General features: G+C 38.9%; 1 protein-coding gene and 1 pseudogene across 3 annotated transcripts; one reads left to right on the top strand and one right to left on the bottom strand.

Annotated features, from left to right (window-relative positions):
- The first annotated feature begins 7,554 nt into the window (after window positions 1–7,554).
- LOC129759075 (protein brunelleschi-like) lies at window positions 7,555–11,400 on the top strand (annotated as a pseudogene).
- Window positions 9,205–11,372, bottom strand: LOC129759074 (uncharacterized). 3 transcript variants are annotated; one of them, XM_055756489.1, is made up of 3 exons: window positions 11,255–11,363; window positions 10,852–11,192; window positions 9,205–10,784 (listed from the first exon to the last, which is right to left on the bottom strand). In XM_055756489.1, the coding sequence occupies exons 2-3, from the start codon at window positions 11,053–11,055 to the stop codon at window positions 10,434–10,436; spliced, it is 555 nt and encodes a 184-aa protein (XP_055612464.1). In that variant the 5' UTR covers window positions 11,056–11,192; window positions 11,255–11,363; the 3' UTR covers window positions 9,205–10,433. The 3 variants fall into 3 exon arrangements, with proteins under 3 accessions (XP_055612464.1, XP_055612463.1, XP_055612462.1); XM_055756488.1 differs by having other exon boundaries at window positions 11,252–11,362; XM_055756487.1 differs by having other exon boundaries at window positions 10,852–11,372.
- Window positions 11,401–17,608: the final 6,208 nt, after the last annotated feature.

Genomic DNA, 17,608 nt, shown 5'->3' with positions numbered 1-17,608 from the left:
ACGATACCGGGGAGTGGCCGTAAAATGGAATAGGTCGTCATTAAAATGCGGCACTTTTTGGCAGCCGCCAGGTTGTTTGCTCCAATTGCCGAACCCTCCCACACTTGCCCGTCCAGTGCCATTCTGGGAAGGGTCATAATATTGGATCTATTGCTCTTGGAAGTTTGCGAACTGGTGATGGCTGTGAGCGAGCAGTGGCGTTGTAATGGAGATCAGGGTCTTAAGGTGGATATGGAAAAGTTAAGATCTGTTCAACAAGAGATAGGTTAGTTTTAAAAATTCAAACTTTATTGTGGGGATTACCACAAAGTCTTGATTCATTTTATGAATTATTCCTTTAACAATCACTACTCAGATGGAGAAAAATTATATTCAGCTACTTTCTAATTCTTTGAAACTAAAATATCTCAAGCTTAGGTTGGAAAGTTTTAAAGAAATACTTAAGTGTGTCTCGTGTTTAACCTGCTCTATCCAATCTTAAATTAATCGAATGCTTCAAGATCTCTTACGTTACTACTTCTGTGTCATACAGAATCTGGTGAGGATCGCATTTTCTCAGCTGTTTCAATAACCTGCAACACTAGACTGAGTCGATTTGGGTTCATTTTTGAATTTCTCAAACGCTGAGGTCTAAAATTCTTTGTTTTGTTGAAAAACTCATTCATGAATTTTTGCAAATTTTTTAAGTAACGTTAACATAAGTAAATTTGCCGAAACTCCGAAAACTCATAAAACGACTTAACCCTTAAAACTGCCATTATGGCTATTTTTCAAGCATTAATGGTTCAATACTTTTCAAGCAGCTTCGATAGGCAAAATCAGTTATGTCAGTTGAAATGTTTAATTTTCAATGACTCAACTCCATAATAATTGTATTCAACAGCTAATAATTTTTTTGCCTAATAAAATACTTAGTAACGGAAGAAATAGACTCAGTCAACTGCAGTACAGAAACAAATATTTGTTATCCTTTTTTCAACTGACCTGATAAATGATCTTTCTTCTTGACTAACAAAGGTTACTTTCACCTTCCGAGGCGTGCTCTGACCGCGTGTTGGTTTGGCTGATGTTTTTGCTCCATTAAACACCCCAAATAGTCCTCAAAACAAAATGAGAAACTAAAAGAACTCTGAAGAAAGGTTATCTGAAGCTATTAAATTAAATTTCAGTATCGATTTTTGGAAAGGGCCCAAGACCTCTGTTTTTAGAAAAACGCATTCAAAGTTTGAGAAAATATAATCAATTACCTCTATCTAATCATTTTTCTCACTTAGTACCTAAACTTCTTAAGAATTTGTAGAATTTTATTTCGTGAGAGGTAAATAGGTAGAAACCAGGGGGATACATCCCTATCCTTTGTCATTGATTTTGACAACCATCAAAATTACGGACCCACGATTTTGTGGGCCCATGACATTTTGCTGTCAAGGAACCGGACTAGATATCAAATCCTAGAGAATTATGAATGATTGTACACTAACACAACAATCAGTCTGGTTCCTCATTGGTTGAAATTTTAACTTTTTCAACTCTGTACTGCTTTGAGAGGAAAACACCATAAACGTTTCTCCCGATTGATAGAAAAAAAGAAAAAGATTCTTGTTCGCAAGAAGAACCAGATTGTCACCCCCCTGGTAAAAACGCTATATATTAAACACCATCTTTGGGATTCAACGCATTTGTGATTGTGGCCAATAAATAATAACGAAAGGTTTTTTTGGGAAATTTTTTTTGATAGTGTAGCTTACGCATGTTTCTCAGCTTCGAATCGATATATTTATTTCGCGGAAATATGTTTTGAAACTATCATTTAAGCCTTTTTATTTAAAACTACTTTTGTCCCAACGATTGAACACAATATTTCAAATATTGAACAGGCCATGTTCTAATTACTGAACACGTAAACATTGAAAGTCATAGTATATATTTAGGGGTATTTCGCTTAATAGTTTGCCTTGCAGGAGCGATTTTGGTTGAGCTAGCAACCAAGAAACAGTTTGTTTATATTTCCAAACACCAACCGATGTTTGTTCAATAACTGGTACATGCATTTCTTTACGAAAACGAGTACTGCAAGATTGAACGTTCATTAATCGAAACATTGGCGTTTTCTGTGATCCAATGATTGAACACTTTAATTCGTTAAATTTTAAGAAAATAGGGATAAGAAAAGACTGCCACTCATCCAAAAATCATTGAAAAAGACTTAGTTGAAAACACTCATATTATTATCTTAGACGTTTATTTGTCTTTAATCCATTTTTTCTTCCAATCAAAAAAGGCTGTTTTCTTCATCCAGTCGAAAAATCAAGCCAAAATTTGATAACACATTCTAGTTCCGGGGATTGTTGCTTTAAGATTCCGAAATTCTTGATAAAAATGTGAACAGAGGTAGAAAATGCTTCAACAGTGGCACACAAAATATAAATTAATTTTTCTACTGCATATTATTGTTTTAATTGGTTAATATTTAACGAGTGTTTAATATCTGGTACCTGTTCAATAAGTAGTTCTTTTACCCTATAGGTTTTCCATCATTGGTACCTTAAAAATGTATAAATTGGATTATTGGCCCTCTCGTTTTCTTATTTTGTCTATTCACCAAAATGTGATCACCTTTTTGAAATCCAGAATGACTGCTCGCCTTTTGCATCACTCACCGAATAAGTTATGTATATTTTAGCCAATTTATCGGCTTGAAAGCAGCCACAAGTACTTTCAATCATAATATTCGTACTTTTTAGCACAAAACCATGCATAAATCACTATTAGGGGAACATGCCCTATTATGCGCCGCCTAAGCGAATCGCTGATTTTCTATGTTGTAAGGATTGGATTCGTCGCTAATAAGTTACATATTGCATTAAGACTTCTACATCCAATTACCCCTCGTTTATATGTCATAAAGAGTTGGTCTCTTTCGCTCTCGTTCTCCATCTTACTCACGCTCCCACAGCTTGTCAGTTACACGCTCAGTGTCGGCCATTTCGGTTCGCTCGTCGCAGCTCTTTTGGCGGTAGTTTAACATTCGAGAGTAACGTTGTGGAAAATACAGATCCGGATGTAACCGGAGATTTTCCCGATGTGGACAATCCCGTATTTCACATTGGCGATCCTGCCAGGAGCCCAGAAAATTTTGTTGGGGAAAGATCTAGGGAAAATCTCCGGTTGCATCAAGTGCAAAGAAAATGGCGTCTGTTCGATGAATGTGGTCCAAAAAAAGTATAAGGTGAGTAACGCCAGCTCGATTTTGGGCCTGATAGAACGGGTTGAGCCTTTGGACTAGACAAGAACCCAGAGTGCGGCGTGGGTCGACAGCTGGATTTTCGTTTTGCATGAGGTGCAGTCGGTTTTGTTCAGACAGGAAAGGCGAGATTGTGTAGTTGAGAGGTTAGCAAAGACGCCCGCAAGCAGAAGGTCGAGTCAAAGGGGGACGCAAACGCACCAAAGTTATTTTAGCCAGGCGAAAAAACCGCCAGCTCAAGTTTTGTTAAACGATGCTTTTTAACCCGACAATTCCCAAGACCCACTTAACCTAAGACTTTAAACGATAGCATTAAAACAGGCGGAACGCCAGCATTCGAATAGGCGAAAACGCCAGCTTTGAACAGGCCGAAACGCCAGCTTTAAAACAGGCGGAGACGCCAGCACTGAAACAGGCGAAAACGCCAGCAATGAAAAAGGCGGAAACGCCAGCACTGAGAGAGGCGGAAACGCCAGCTTTGAAATAGGCGGAAACGCCAGCTTTGAAACAGGCGGAAACGCCAGCATTGAGAGGGGCGGAAACGCCAGCACTGACGAAGGCGAAAACGCCAGCACTGAGAGAGGCGGAAACGCCAGCTTTGAAATAGGCGGAAACGCCAGCTTTGAAACAGGCGGAAACGCCAGCAACAAAAAAGGCGGAAACGCCAGCATTGAGAGGGGCGGAAACGCCAGCACTGACGAAGGCGGGCGCGCCAGCTTTGAAACAGGCGAAAACGCCAGCAACAAAAAAAAGCGGAAACGCCAGCATTGAGAGGGGCGGAAACGCCAGCACTGACGAAGGCGGGCACGCCAGCTTTGAAACAGGCGAAAACGCCAGCAATGGAAAAAGAGGAAACGTCTGCTTGAAATAGGCGGAAACGCGCCAGCAATAAAAAGGCAGAAACGCCAGCTTTGAAACAGGCGGAAACGCCAGCAACAAAAAAGGCGGAAACGCCAGCATTGAGAAAGGCGGAAACGCCAGCATTGAGAGGGGTGGAAACGCCAGCTTTCAAACAGGCAGAAACGCCATCATTCAAACAGACTGAAACGCCAGCTCTGAGAAAGGCGTAAACGCCATGATTGAGAAAGGCTAAAACGCCAGCACTGAGAGAGAAGGAAAATACCAGCTTTAAAACATGTGGAAACGCCAGCATTGAGAAAGGCGGAAACGCCAGCCCTGAGGGAGGCGGGAACTACAGCTCTGAGAAAGGCGGAAACTCCAGCTTTGAATCCGTAACGCCAACATTTGAACAGAAAAAGCGCTGGATTTAAAACAGGAGAAAACGCCAGCATTTCAATACTTTCAGCCAACAGCTTTGGTCATGTCTCTATTGAGAATTTGTATGATAAGCTTTACACGCAACCCAGAAATCGAGAATGTTCAGGCAAGAACATCAGCAAGTGGGTCATTGAAATGATATAAAAATTAACAGTTATATTTTTGAAAGAAAGTCAGTGGACAGAAATAATTATTTAAAGGTAATCAGCGCCAGTTAAACTTTAATTTAATCGAAACAGTTATTCCAGAAATGATTGGAACCTACCTTAGCAACATTAAAATGGATGGCTTATTGTTTCTATTGGGGTCTTCAACGTTTCAACGTGCCAAAAACGTTGATATCTTTACCGTAGGAGATCGTTGGCTTACAGCACTATTTCTGATTCTGGACCGCCTCAATGATAACGTTTATCGAAAACGTTCTAGCTATGTTTTGTTTTGCTAAAGATTTTATGCTCTCTGAGATGACGCTTCCAGCCAAATGTAACGGTCAATACGCCAGCAGCTGCATCTAGTTTTTGTCAGAAAAGGTACGGTTGCGCAAGATTTGATAGATCAGAGCTGACAGTCACTCAGACTTCCGAATTAAAGCAGATCTTTGTCTTAGGTGACCGCAGAAAAATCATCCTACATCACGAGGACATTTATTTGTAGATAACAACAGAAATTCGATACATCAGTTCATCGTGTGCCGAGTGTCCCGATAAAAACACGATTTATTAGCTTAGAATCCTTAACAATACGAAAACATATTTCATTTCTACGTCCACCTGCAGAGACATTTGTTCCTTTGCCCCATTGCCCGTTTGTAGCAACTCCTGTGTTGTTCTCTGCGTTGGCTTCCATTAATCCATGTTGCAAAAAAAAAAAATGATAATAATAATTATAATAGGCATCGATCACCGCTGTCTAGGGGATTTCATGCTCTGGATCATCCCGACGAAGTTCATTATTTTGACGGCCCAAACCAATGCCTGGTGAACAGTCTCACAATGCTGAGCAATTGCTACAGCACAAAGCGTTTTGTGTAGCATGTGCAGTATCGAACAAGTCGAATTAGTTACTTCCAGTCGTTCTGTTCTTTCGCAATCAAATTTTGGATGATTGGAATTAAGGCTCCCTGTCAGAAAGAGAACCAGCCGTATTGCAGTTTATTGGTTCGTCTTGGTTGGTTGCCCGTCGAAGCAGTGTCCTCTCAACCCAGTATAGCCCAAGCGGCAGCTGCACAAGTAACCTCTGGCTGTGGGCTTCCAAATATGGCACCCCATCAAAACTACCTTTGTACGTTTGACATTCCGCCATCCAGTGAGCCATGCCATCGGAAAGGTTAGACTCAATATCAGTCGTCTGAGCCGCTAAGTAAGCCAAAGAGAGCACACATGAGCCCCTCGCATATCTAGCTGGCCTTCAACGTGCATGCATGACGCACCATCCGGCTCTTGAACTGCCTAACTTTTTCTACGTTCGTCTGTTGTTGGCGTCGAATGCTTTCTCAGTACCGATGGTGCATAGAGCGTTCACCGCCCCATAAGAGGAAGCCAAACAAAGATCCTGTCCAGGTCGCAAAAACCACCATCTTGATCGCGATGTCTAGAAAGCGGGAAAATGCCGTTAATTGCGACCATTTATTTAGAAATTTTATACAGGCGAAAGAAAAATGGTATAATTATGAGGGCTGAGGATGAATAACACGAGAATGTTAAGATCCTAGAAAACAATAAATAGTATAATTTTGACTGACTTTGTATCCTTTCCGCGGACTTCTTAGAGTAGCTTCAATTTGGTCATTTGTGCAGCAACTCACTGATTAAAATTGGCCAAAATTGTTGGAAGTGCATTAAACCTCCTAAAGCAGATCCCGTTGAACCTGCAACGAAAATCCGAAACAGAGTACGCAAAGTTTGGATTTAATCAAACCTTCATTAACATTTTCGTCAGCAGTAAGAAACTAGCATTTTTCGACGTATTTCGGTTTACCGTAATGGCTCGATGCATCCTGGGCACCCACTGCCGCAACAAGAACCACTTGTAGTGCAACTACCGTAGTGTCGTTCAAGTCCTAACCCACCTCGGGTCGACTTTTTTTTAGGTGTCAGGTATCGCTTCTGATCCTCCAAATTCTGCTCATTCAATAGCAATAATGTTTCCTGGTCGATGGACTTTTCGATTTCGTATAGTTCAGCATTGTTATTTGTGCTTAGAAGTAACGAACGGGGGCGCGAGGCAAAGAGGAGCCAATTCACATTCCTGCATCCAATAAGCGGGGAGCAGTCTATACATGCAGGCTGGGTTCCAGTTTATGAGTTGAGCTGTGGACAAGGACAGCGGTCCGTAAGCGAATGCCGTAAGACATGCATGATCCTCGGTGTGGTAATTTTAAGAGCTCTTACCAGTGTTGGTATCTTATAGATATATGTCATCATGAATGCATTCAGTCGCATAGTAGCTATCTCGGCAAAAGTCAGTGTTGACAAAAGCTCGAATTGGCAAGTGCCGTTATTGGATAGATCATAGGGAAGGTAAACAGTCCCGACAGACATCGACAAAATTCACACAGGTGATGCACTGTCACGGTGCTGCCTCAAGCATACCACTTTTGATACGGTCCTAGAGGCTATCGGGTAGCACAGCATAAATCCCTCCTAACCGTCGCGTCGTACTCTCAGCTTATGTTGGTTAAAGTGGTTGGGCTCACTTTCCCTGAACAACCACCGTCCTTTTGTAAATAAAAAGCAAGGGAAAACTTCTTAAACAGTTTTCAATAAGCATGTATAGCGGCTTACCTGATACGAAGTCTTGCAGAAACCCTAAAATCAGAATCCTGCATCGGATTTGGCAGTCTTGCACAAAACAGTACCAGGGAAAGTGTTTCTTGGGTTTCTTGTGAATATTTTTGATTTTGTTTTGAACATTTGTTGTTTATGTAACGCATCTGATCAGTGACAGAAGGTTGCAGGGCTGTTAGATTAGGGTGGTGTAAAATGTCAAAGAGCCCACTCAGCCATGCTGTGACATTGTTTACACAACAAGAACGGATCAAAGTGCATCAAGCGCACAGGTATCACGGTAGCTGTGTGTGGCACGCACGAAGAAAAGGGAGGCGTATCGCGAAAAATAATCATAAAAAAGAGTCGACGACAAAAGATGATGTGTCAAATCAGTGTAGACCTGCTGGCAAGAAAATTCCTTTCCCGGGATTGGGGGAGAAAGTTCTCCGTTTGAAGTATAAAAGGTTATCGAAGCAGGGAGCAAAAACGAACTGGACCGAATGAAGAAAATTGGCCACTAAATGAGATCGTCTGTAAGTTACATGTTATCGCAAGGACCAGGTGACCCGATAATGGCGCTTCCAGACTACGAGCAGCATCACTATCATCACGGTTGTCTGCTAATCCTTGTACGCGGAATCGGTCCACTGAAGCCGCGATCTCTGCAGCGTGTTTTCGAACGAATTCAGCGACTGAACAACGTCAAAATTCCTGGTAAATAAATTGCCCTGTTGTAAATTTTGCTTGATTAAAATTGACATCATTCATTGTAATTTCAGATTCTTCAGGAATAACTCGAGATATTTGGGTCCGATATATTAGAGACCATCCAGTGGAAAATAATGATTGGGGTGATTTCCAGCCGCATCGGAGACTGCTGGGTTTGATAACAGTTGGCAAATTCGACAACCAAACCGAGCTGAATGTAACAATCTACGGCAGAAAAAAACCGATATGGTGATTAACGGCATCGATTCCGGACAAAACCTCCGCTTCTTCTAACTCGCCAGCTTCTTCTATCAGATAACATTTTCATCTGGATCAGGTGGCAGCACGGCCAGTGGAAGTTCTTCGCTCACCGATTCTGGAACGCTGGTTAACAAATCAACTACTACCCAGAAGTTCCCTCCGAACATTCTCCAACCGGAGGAAATTCCAGCCCGTTATCGAGAAGCGATTATTAATTACAGCAAGTATCGTAGCGCAGGTAGTATCGAAACAGAAGCTGCTCTGAAAGCAGCCGGAATCTGTATTGAACAGGGAAAAAACTTGGACGTAGCAATGTTCCTTCAAAACGTACTTTACATTAACCTCAACATGATCGAACAACAGCGGGTTCGGCGGTTTGAAGTACTCACAGATCTGTACCAGAAAATAGGCTACAACAGAAAAGCCGCATTCTGCCAACGACTTGCTGCCTGGCGACACGTTGCCGTTAGTAACACCAACCCTGACTGGGGCCAAAGTTATCGAATCATGCTGGAAAGTTTCCCAGGGCACAAGCTCGTTCTTGTACCACAACAGGTACTCGAGAGCAACATCGGCTGGCCGGTTTTACAGTACTCACATATCTGTACCAGAAAATAGGCTACAACAGAAAAGCCGCATTCTGCCAACGACTTGCTGCCTGGCGACACGTTGCCGTTAGTAACACCAACCCTGACTGGGGCCAAAGTTATCGACTCATGCTGGAAAGTTTCCCAGGGCACAAGCTCGTTCTTGTACCACAACAGGTACTCGAGAGCAACATCGGCTGGCCGGTTTTACAGATCGATCTTCTCCAACAGCTGATGGGAACGGCCAGGCGGCTGGGACAATCGGCGTTAGCTACACGGCACATGACATTCCTGCTGCAAACGATGTGGCAACATTTGAACGCACACGATCAAAAAGAAATGGTACTACAGCTCCAAAATCTCAGCTCGCAGTGCGAGGGTGCACCGGTTCCGTTGGTATTGGAAAATGGAACCATCATACCGCCCGCGAATCTGACAGATCTACCCTTGTGCAGTCAACTGTTGGTAAAAGATTTGCCGTCGCACATGAAACCGCTCAAGGTTAGTATTTTCCATATCCCTACGCAATGCATCAGTCTGATGAGAACAATAATTGATATGGCATCTAATAATAATTTTCTCTACTATTCCTACATGTTCTTTGCCTAGATTGTTGTTGCCAAAGCCGATAGTGGACCGTTCCTTTTCACGCCAATCCACTTCAGTTCGATGGATCGCCGCCAGCCGAAGGACGATAGTAAAATATCGTTCAACTGGATTCAGCACGATGTGTGCGAGGTGAACTTGAAACTGACCAACCCGCTGCCCTTCGAGCTTCAGGTAACTGACATCCGGTTACTAACAACAGGGGTATTTTTCGAGGCATTCCCACAAACGGTGATGCTGCAGCCAAATGTCTTGACAACAGTGGCCCTGCACGGAACACCTATCGAATCAGGAGAGCTTGATATTCAAGGCTACAGCACCCACACGTTAGGAGTCAAATCGAACTGTCGCTTGAAACACATGTTACACCGAAATGAATTAGTAATTAGTCCTCAATGAATTTCGATATCAGGCGGGCGAAGGCTAGAGATTTACCAAGAATAGAAATGCCGCCAAATATTATTTTTATAGGTGTAGGGGGAACTCGTCTATGGCCGGACACCGCCTATGACCGGACAACATAGATTTTTCGAATAAACAGTATCCTAATAATGTTTTAACATCATGAAAATAAAGTAAATAGTAGCCTGATATGGTGTTATAAATATGGTAATTCCATCTGAAAAGGAAAACCAACGAGAGGCATCTGAAGCTTTTGCCTAGTAGTACGGAGAGGATCGCCTGAACTTTGAATTTGTATTGTGGTCAGTTTTTTCGACTACAGAAGATATAACAAACAAAAAGGAAGTTCAAACGAAATATTAGGAAAATTCAAAACAAAATTGTCTATGACCTGACAAGAAAATATTCTAAATTATAGATTATTTCTGCTTGATTCTGACATTTTTTCATCTCTATAGCACCTTCAAAAAATAATTAAAAAAAAAAAATGGTTAGCAGAAGATAAGGATTCAATAACGAAACTGTTTTGGTCATTGTATGTTTCATTCTGGTTTGTCAAAAAAACTTTTATGGCTGGCTTCATAAAACGTTCAGTATCTGAATCTGACTCAGTGTGGGACCAAGTGGTATGACGACGGTTCGAATGTTCTTCTTAAATGTGTACGGCGAAACATCAATAGAATTTTCCCATCGAACTTCGATGTGTGATATTAGCAGATTTCGTAGAACCTCGGCCACATCCTCCAAGGTACGGCCTGGTGTTGCTGACAAGGCTAGCACACGAAACTGCTTATTGGTAGCCGATATTGCTTTAATGACCTCGGTGTAAGCGTATCGACCTTTAGCTTTGTGGGCCTCATCGATCACTACCAGTTTGATACTATCGGTGGGGAAGTTTTGTTCCGGAGAATTGATATCCGCTAAGATGACCTGGAAAAAACAAATTACGTAAAATTATCAGATATGTTAAAATTTAAAGGAAAAAAATCGTCATCACCTGTGGTGTAACATAGAACACCCGTTTAGTTTGCCACAGCTCGGAGCGGTTCTTCCTCAGCTGTTTCCCCGTCATTTCGGCGGTATCTTCCTTGGGAATACCCATGATCTTGTAGCATGCTTCGATCTGCTGATTTACCAGCGGTCTAGTCGGTGCCATGAAGATAACCTTCCCGGTTGGATACCACCGGTATAGATTGTACATCACAACCGCTGCGATAAAGGTTTTTCCCAACCCTTTACCCTTTTGTTCTGCTAGTTCGATCCGTCCAGCCGTACTACTTCACGGCTTCACGGCTTTTGCTCGAGGAGATTGAAAAACAGCCACTGTTGTTTGCCACTCTAAAACAAAAACAAAAGATTTAAATTCAAGTTGATGGTGACGTCATATAAAACACCACCACCAAAGCACGACTGTTTCGGTCATACTTTTCATTGCTTTTCTTTGACAAAAAACGTAAACAATGTAATAGGCTGTCAAAATTTTGCCTTCCGTGCCCACTTCTTCACCGCGCCTACTTTGTGTCAAAGTTGTTCCACCCCTAGATTTAAAAGCCCTGAGAAGGTTGCACAGAGAAAGCGTTACGTAAAGTTATGTTAGCTCCGTTCAATGGCAAAAAAAATGATTTCCAATTGGTGGTACATGTCGTTCCTGGATTTGGCAACAATAAACTGAATTGGTGCTTAATGCAAAGTCTTTAACTACCTGATTTGACAATAACAACAATAGTAGGGAAAAGTATAAAACATCTGATTGTAGGTGTGTCTCTTTGGCGTACTTATTATTATATAAGGATTTAAGGTGAGTGTCGCTGTTCTCGCTCAGCAATCAGTTTTGGATGAAAAAAACTGGAGATAAACATTTTGTGGGAATATTGTAAATCAGTTCAATACTACCATTTACTAGCTTTAAAAATAAGCATGTATTACCTTCTGTGCTGTAAGGAACAAAGGACTGAAGCAACTGTCAAATCACATACAAACGGACCGTACCGACTTTTTGGAACCAGAACGTCAGTTCCCCTTTGATTTCAATGGCATTTTGGTACCAAAACGTCAGTACGGTACTGAAATGTCAGTTCAAAAATTTCCTTCTCTTTCAGCCCCTTGGTAAGGAACGAAAAAAAAATTTTTTTTTTACGGAGAAGAAGGGGAATGTAAGGATTGGATTCGTCGCTAATAAGTTACATATTGCATTAAGACTTCTACATCCAATTACCCCTCGTTTATATGTCATAAAGAGTTGGTCTCTTTCGCTCTCGTTCTCCATCTTACTCACGCTCCCACAGCTTGTCAGTTACACGCTCAGTGTCGGCCATTTCGGTTCGCTCGTCGCAGCTCTTTTGGCGGTAGTTTAACATTCGAGAGTAACGTTGTGGAAAATACAGATCCGGATGTAACCGGAGATTTTCCCGATGCGGACAATCCCGTATTTCACATATGTACTCCACGTACAAATTATTTTAAAAATGGGTGCAATCGTTGAAGAAAATTGTTTTCTACAAATGCCTATGATTTTTTATTACTCAAATTGCTATAGTTGATTTAAAAACTTGATTTTTAAAATTTCTATTCAAAGCCACAGAACAAAACTGTGTTGCAAATACGCGCTTAGCAGCCGAACACACCCGAAAGCAGCCGAAGACTGAAAACACACCAATACTTACAGACAATTTGACTGAAAAGAAAATCAAAATGGACTAATCAAAACAAAAAAAAGTAGATTTTTAGGGCTGAATTAACGGTCAAAATAAGGTTTTAGACATTTTGTTCATTTTCAATGAAAATGGGCCTTTTTGAAAAATTAATGCTTTTTTCAGCCTACTACGATTGGCGTGTTATAACGAGCGCATGGGCCGTGATAGAACATACCCATAAAAAGCATACCTTAGCGAGTTCGGTCTGATTTTTGAGCATTAAATCATAGTTTAGATCAGGGGTGAGCAACCTTTTGAACCCACGGGCCAATTCATATTTGAAATCATCTCGGCGGGCCGCACTTAAAATAACATTTTTTTATAATTAGCAGAGCTTCATGTCATTTTTCATAACTACAACTTTTTGTCGAAAACAAACCTGAAAAAGGAAAGATAAAACGAATTAACATGTTTTTTTTAAAAGAAATTCGACAAGACTTTTCAAAAACCCGTTATTGAAAAGGTACATCCGTACATCACTAAATCTTAGTAATTTTTAAATTCTCTCAATTTTCATTTAAAAATTTTCTGGAGCTTACCACAGTGATAAGTAAGAGTGTGAAAAATATATATTCAAAGCGTTGGTCGTTGAATCGCTACTTGACTTTCTGTGATTTATTTCCACAGGGAAAACTTGCCATTGAAGCATAAATTTTTATACAGATTTTTTCAATTTTTAACCTTATTTAGATATCATTGGGGTAGGATTTCTAAAGCTATTTTATGACTTTGGTAATGTGGAATGCAAATCATAAGTGAAGTACCTAACTCAATTTATCGATGTTTGTTATAAATTTTCTATCTAATTTTTGAATAAAAAATATCACAGACAATCATCAAAGACCTTTAGATATCCATTGTTTTATCAAGAACTATTTTTTTCGATAACTTTGAAGCCGGCTGTTTCATATTGATAAATCTAAAATCCTTACACCAGACTTTCGTAATTTTCGTCAATATACAGGAAAACAAATTTTACAAGGTTTTTGTTTAAATTTTCTTCCAGTATTTGAATGCTAACAGAACAAACCTTTTTGCCGAATTGGATAGAATAGTTTTAAAAAAAATTATCTGGTAAGCATAATTTTTATCATACAACTTTATTACCGCTTGAAACTTAAATAAAGACTTCACTAACGGACTTCGAAATTCCATTGACCATGTGTAGCTTCCGATTTTTTGCTGATCTTCCGACACTCTAATATAACGTTATGCCAATAAAGAATATTGCACTTATGCCTTGAACAAAACATAATAAATGCTTAAAATGCCAGAAAAAAAAAATTAACAATCCGAATGATTGTGGGGCAAATGCAGATAAGTGCATATTTGATTATTTCATATAAATTTTCCTAACAGTCCATTGTAGAAAAAGTCAAGGTATAAAAATTTCAAAAAAGCTTCGCGGGCCGCACAAAAGGGTCTGGCGGGCCACATGCGGCCCGCGGGTCGCGGTTTGCTCATCCCTGGTTTAGATTCTTCTCTATCGTTGTGTCAGAAAATATTGTCTTATTCGTTTTTCTCTGCTTGGTGACATTATTGAAAGTGTTTTAAAATTTAGATCGAAATGAAGAAAAACCTAAATTGTGAAATTATTACGACACAGGAGCATTTTAAGGAAAAAATCATACTTGCCATGACCAATCACAGCATTTCAAACAAATTGGTAATATTTTGCAGGCTAAAAATGTTTCAGATTCTTCAAAACAAGGGTGGCGCATATTAGCCACATGGGGCGTTATATCAACTAACGCCAATAGAGGGCGTTTTGGAGCCGAAATGGACTTGAAAACATAAGAATGCCCTTTGTCGATTACGAAATGACTGTTGGCGTTTTTGTTCGTGATTTGGAGGAAAAAAAAAATCTTGACATATAAAAACACAAAAAAAAACTTCCGCCCGTGAGATGAAGGGGGCGAAAGAGCATCGTGATAACATTATAACACACTTTTAAAAAAGCTATTCGCCTTATTCAAAAAATCAAAGTAAACTACTCTAAAATCAAAAAAATAAAAACAGGATCATTTTTCAGATGTAAAACAGAAAATTTAATACGTTTATGCTAGTAACTGAGTTTGTTTACAATTGACGCATATGCCCTTTTTAAAAATCGATACCGATTTGCACTTTTTTCAAAGTATAGACCACACTATACACCCAGTGATTTTAAAGGTTCATTTTCCGCTTTGCTGCGAAATAAATCCAAGGCAGGACTACTATTTTGGAAATGAAACAAAGTTGACGCGTAAATCGCCGCAGTGAACGCGACCCTCGAGTGAGTGCCTTGTTATTCATCCGAAAGCGGAAGAAACGCCCCTTGAACGTACCAGAGCACGATGTTCGATATGTTCATTCATAAGATGGGTTTGGGATCCTAGCTGCGCTGTAACGGTGTTTCATCGGTTTTTTTTTCACTATTCTGCAGAACCTGTTGAAAGTTATTGTTATCGGTTGAAATTAAATTATAAAAAATCTGAAAATTTTCAAATTGATTTCGACGAAAAATTAATCTTAAAAATAAATCTCATCAGAATCAGAATCAGCATTTCATGAATCAATGTTCATTAAATAATGAGATTCAAATAATGTTTATTCTAAGAACTTTTCATTTAAAAGTTTTGCAGTGGTTTTTGTAATTTATTTCTTTTCAAATTTTGCCATGCAATAAAATCATTAGATGAAATTGCAAGGCGTTTTCAATAAAAGTTTTTCTATAAATATTTTTTCTTAAATCACAATCAAACATTTATTGAAGAAGAAGTTTCGGATTCTCTGAGTTATTTTTTTCTCAAACCACTACTATACAATTATTTTAGAAGGAGTTTCGGGTTAAAGCATTTGAGAAAATTAAAGTATAGTAAAGGACATTTAAGAGAATATGGTTTTTTTTTCAAATTTTTATTATTATTCAGGCTAGAAAGTGAAATGCAATTCATTAATCAATATAATAAATACCGGAACATAAAAGAAGGAATTTCGGATTTGACACGAACAACACTTGGAAATTTTGCTAAATAAATTGTGGAAAAAGCTGCATTTTTATTTTTTTTTATTTTGAACAAATGCTTACTTAGACTATACTGAGATATAAAACCTTTTTAATCCTTAATGTTCCCATATTTTGAACCATTCCACCAAAAAGCTAATCTGGACTTGAACAATTGAACAAAAAGAGACTTATCTTGTTTGATTTTCTTCGAGGAATCGAAGGAAAATGAAATTATCGCTAATTTTACCCTAAGTTCTTCTTCATTATTTCATTTGATTCAGAAAAACCATGTCTTAACTAGAAATTTTTTAAGTCAAAGGCAACCTATCTTGTGTATTTTTTACGAGAAATCGAATAAAGTCTGTTTGTATCAAGGCTGAGTTATGGCTGTTTTACACTCAACTCACCTACATACATTTTTCAAATAGTTCAGAAAAAGCACATTCAGACTTGACAATTTTGAACAAAATGAGACCTATTTTGAACGATTTTGCTGAGGAATCGAATGACGGCTGTTAGACCCAACGCACGTTTCGGAAAATTTAGTTATGGCTGATTTTACCCTCATTCGCTCTACATTTTTTTATTTACTCAAATAAAAAAGGATGTCCGCACTAGAAAAATTTGAACCAAATGCAATCTTTCTTGTGTATTTTTTGTTTCGAGGAATCGAATGAAGTCTGTTTGAACCATCGCTCACATCGGAAACATGACTGATGGCTGATATACTCTTAACTCAAATATAATTTCTAATAAATCAGGAACAGCATGTTCAGGCTTGAAATTTTTCAACCAAATGAGACCTACCTTGAGTGATTTTTTTCCGCACCGCACGCATCGGGAAAAGCAGTTACAGCTGTTTTACTCTAGACTCCCCTACTTTTTTTGGACTTCGAAATTTTAAACAAAATTTCGAGGAATTGAGGGTAAAAACAGGGTGATGAATCTTAAGTGGATTTTCAAAAAACTTTTTGGTGGATTAATAACAAAATAGAGGAAAATTAAGGGTTTTAAAGCCATTATAAATGTGTGCAATGGGTGAGCACTTTTAAAAACTTACATTTCCAGCAATCCGTCAATTACGAAGGAACAGGAACGGAATTATGTCAAAGTGTCATTTTGGAAAATGAAAACAAATAATAAATTTTCCTTTCAATTATAAACGTAAGATAACTGTGGGCAACACATGGAAGTCACAGAAACAATTTTACATGACATAAGGCTCAATATTTGTTTACGATCTTTATTCTACTCATGCGCAAATTTAGTTGACATCACGTGAGAAACATCTAGGAGTGACATGATTAACGATTTGTCAAACATAGCATTGATATATCAGTCGATTACTCACTTTTTTTCTTTGAGATAGTGATCCATTCTAAATATTAGAAGTGGCAAAGTGAAAGAGTAATGGAGATGTAAGCGAAGATAAATTTGTGTAAAAAACTCCAAACTATCTGTTAGACTTTTTCTTCTCACAGCCTGTGAAGAAGAAGGAAAATCTTAAACATAGATTTTTTGCCTCATAAGCAGGCTTGAAATGTTTCATTCATGTCTTATGAATGAGAAATTTTTAACGTAGTCACCATCATATTTTCCCAAAATATGTCTTCGAGCATGTCATGACTGATATATCGAATGGTCATGACAGACGAAAGATAACTAAATCACGCGAGAATAATAACTTTCGCATGTGAGAAAAGCAGACAGTGAATGAGTGATAGGCCATAGCTATTTAATTTAAAGACATTTTCGTATCTTTATTCTTCGAGTAGTTTTTTAGTATCTTGCATTTTTATTTATTTATTTATTTACTCACAATTTACATGGCCGTCAATACACAAAGGCTATTCAGGCCGAAGGTTTTCGAAAGGTTTTTTATAAACTGGATTTGTTTAAATTGTTTTTTTTTGTTTAAAAGAACGATCACAGGCACTTTGTTTCCCTTTATCGAACCAATAAATCCAGAGAATTAACAAAATGAATAAGTTTTTCTTCACAATTTCAAAGATAATGGATATGACTTACTTTGAATGAATGCAACACTACTTAACCTGATCTAAGTTAATAAT

The sequence above is a fragment of the Uranotaenia lowii genome, unplaced genomic scaffold (genome assembly GCF_029784155.1).
Source record: "Uranotaenia lowii strain MFRU-FL unplaced genomic scaffold, ASM2978415v1 HiC_scaffold_1000, whole genome shotgun sequence".
Lineage (NCBI taxonomy): Eukaryota > Metazoa > Arthropoda > Insecta > Diptera > Culicidae > Uranotaenia > Uranotaenia lowii.
This window is presented reverse-complemented; position numbering and strand designations above follow the sequence as displayed.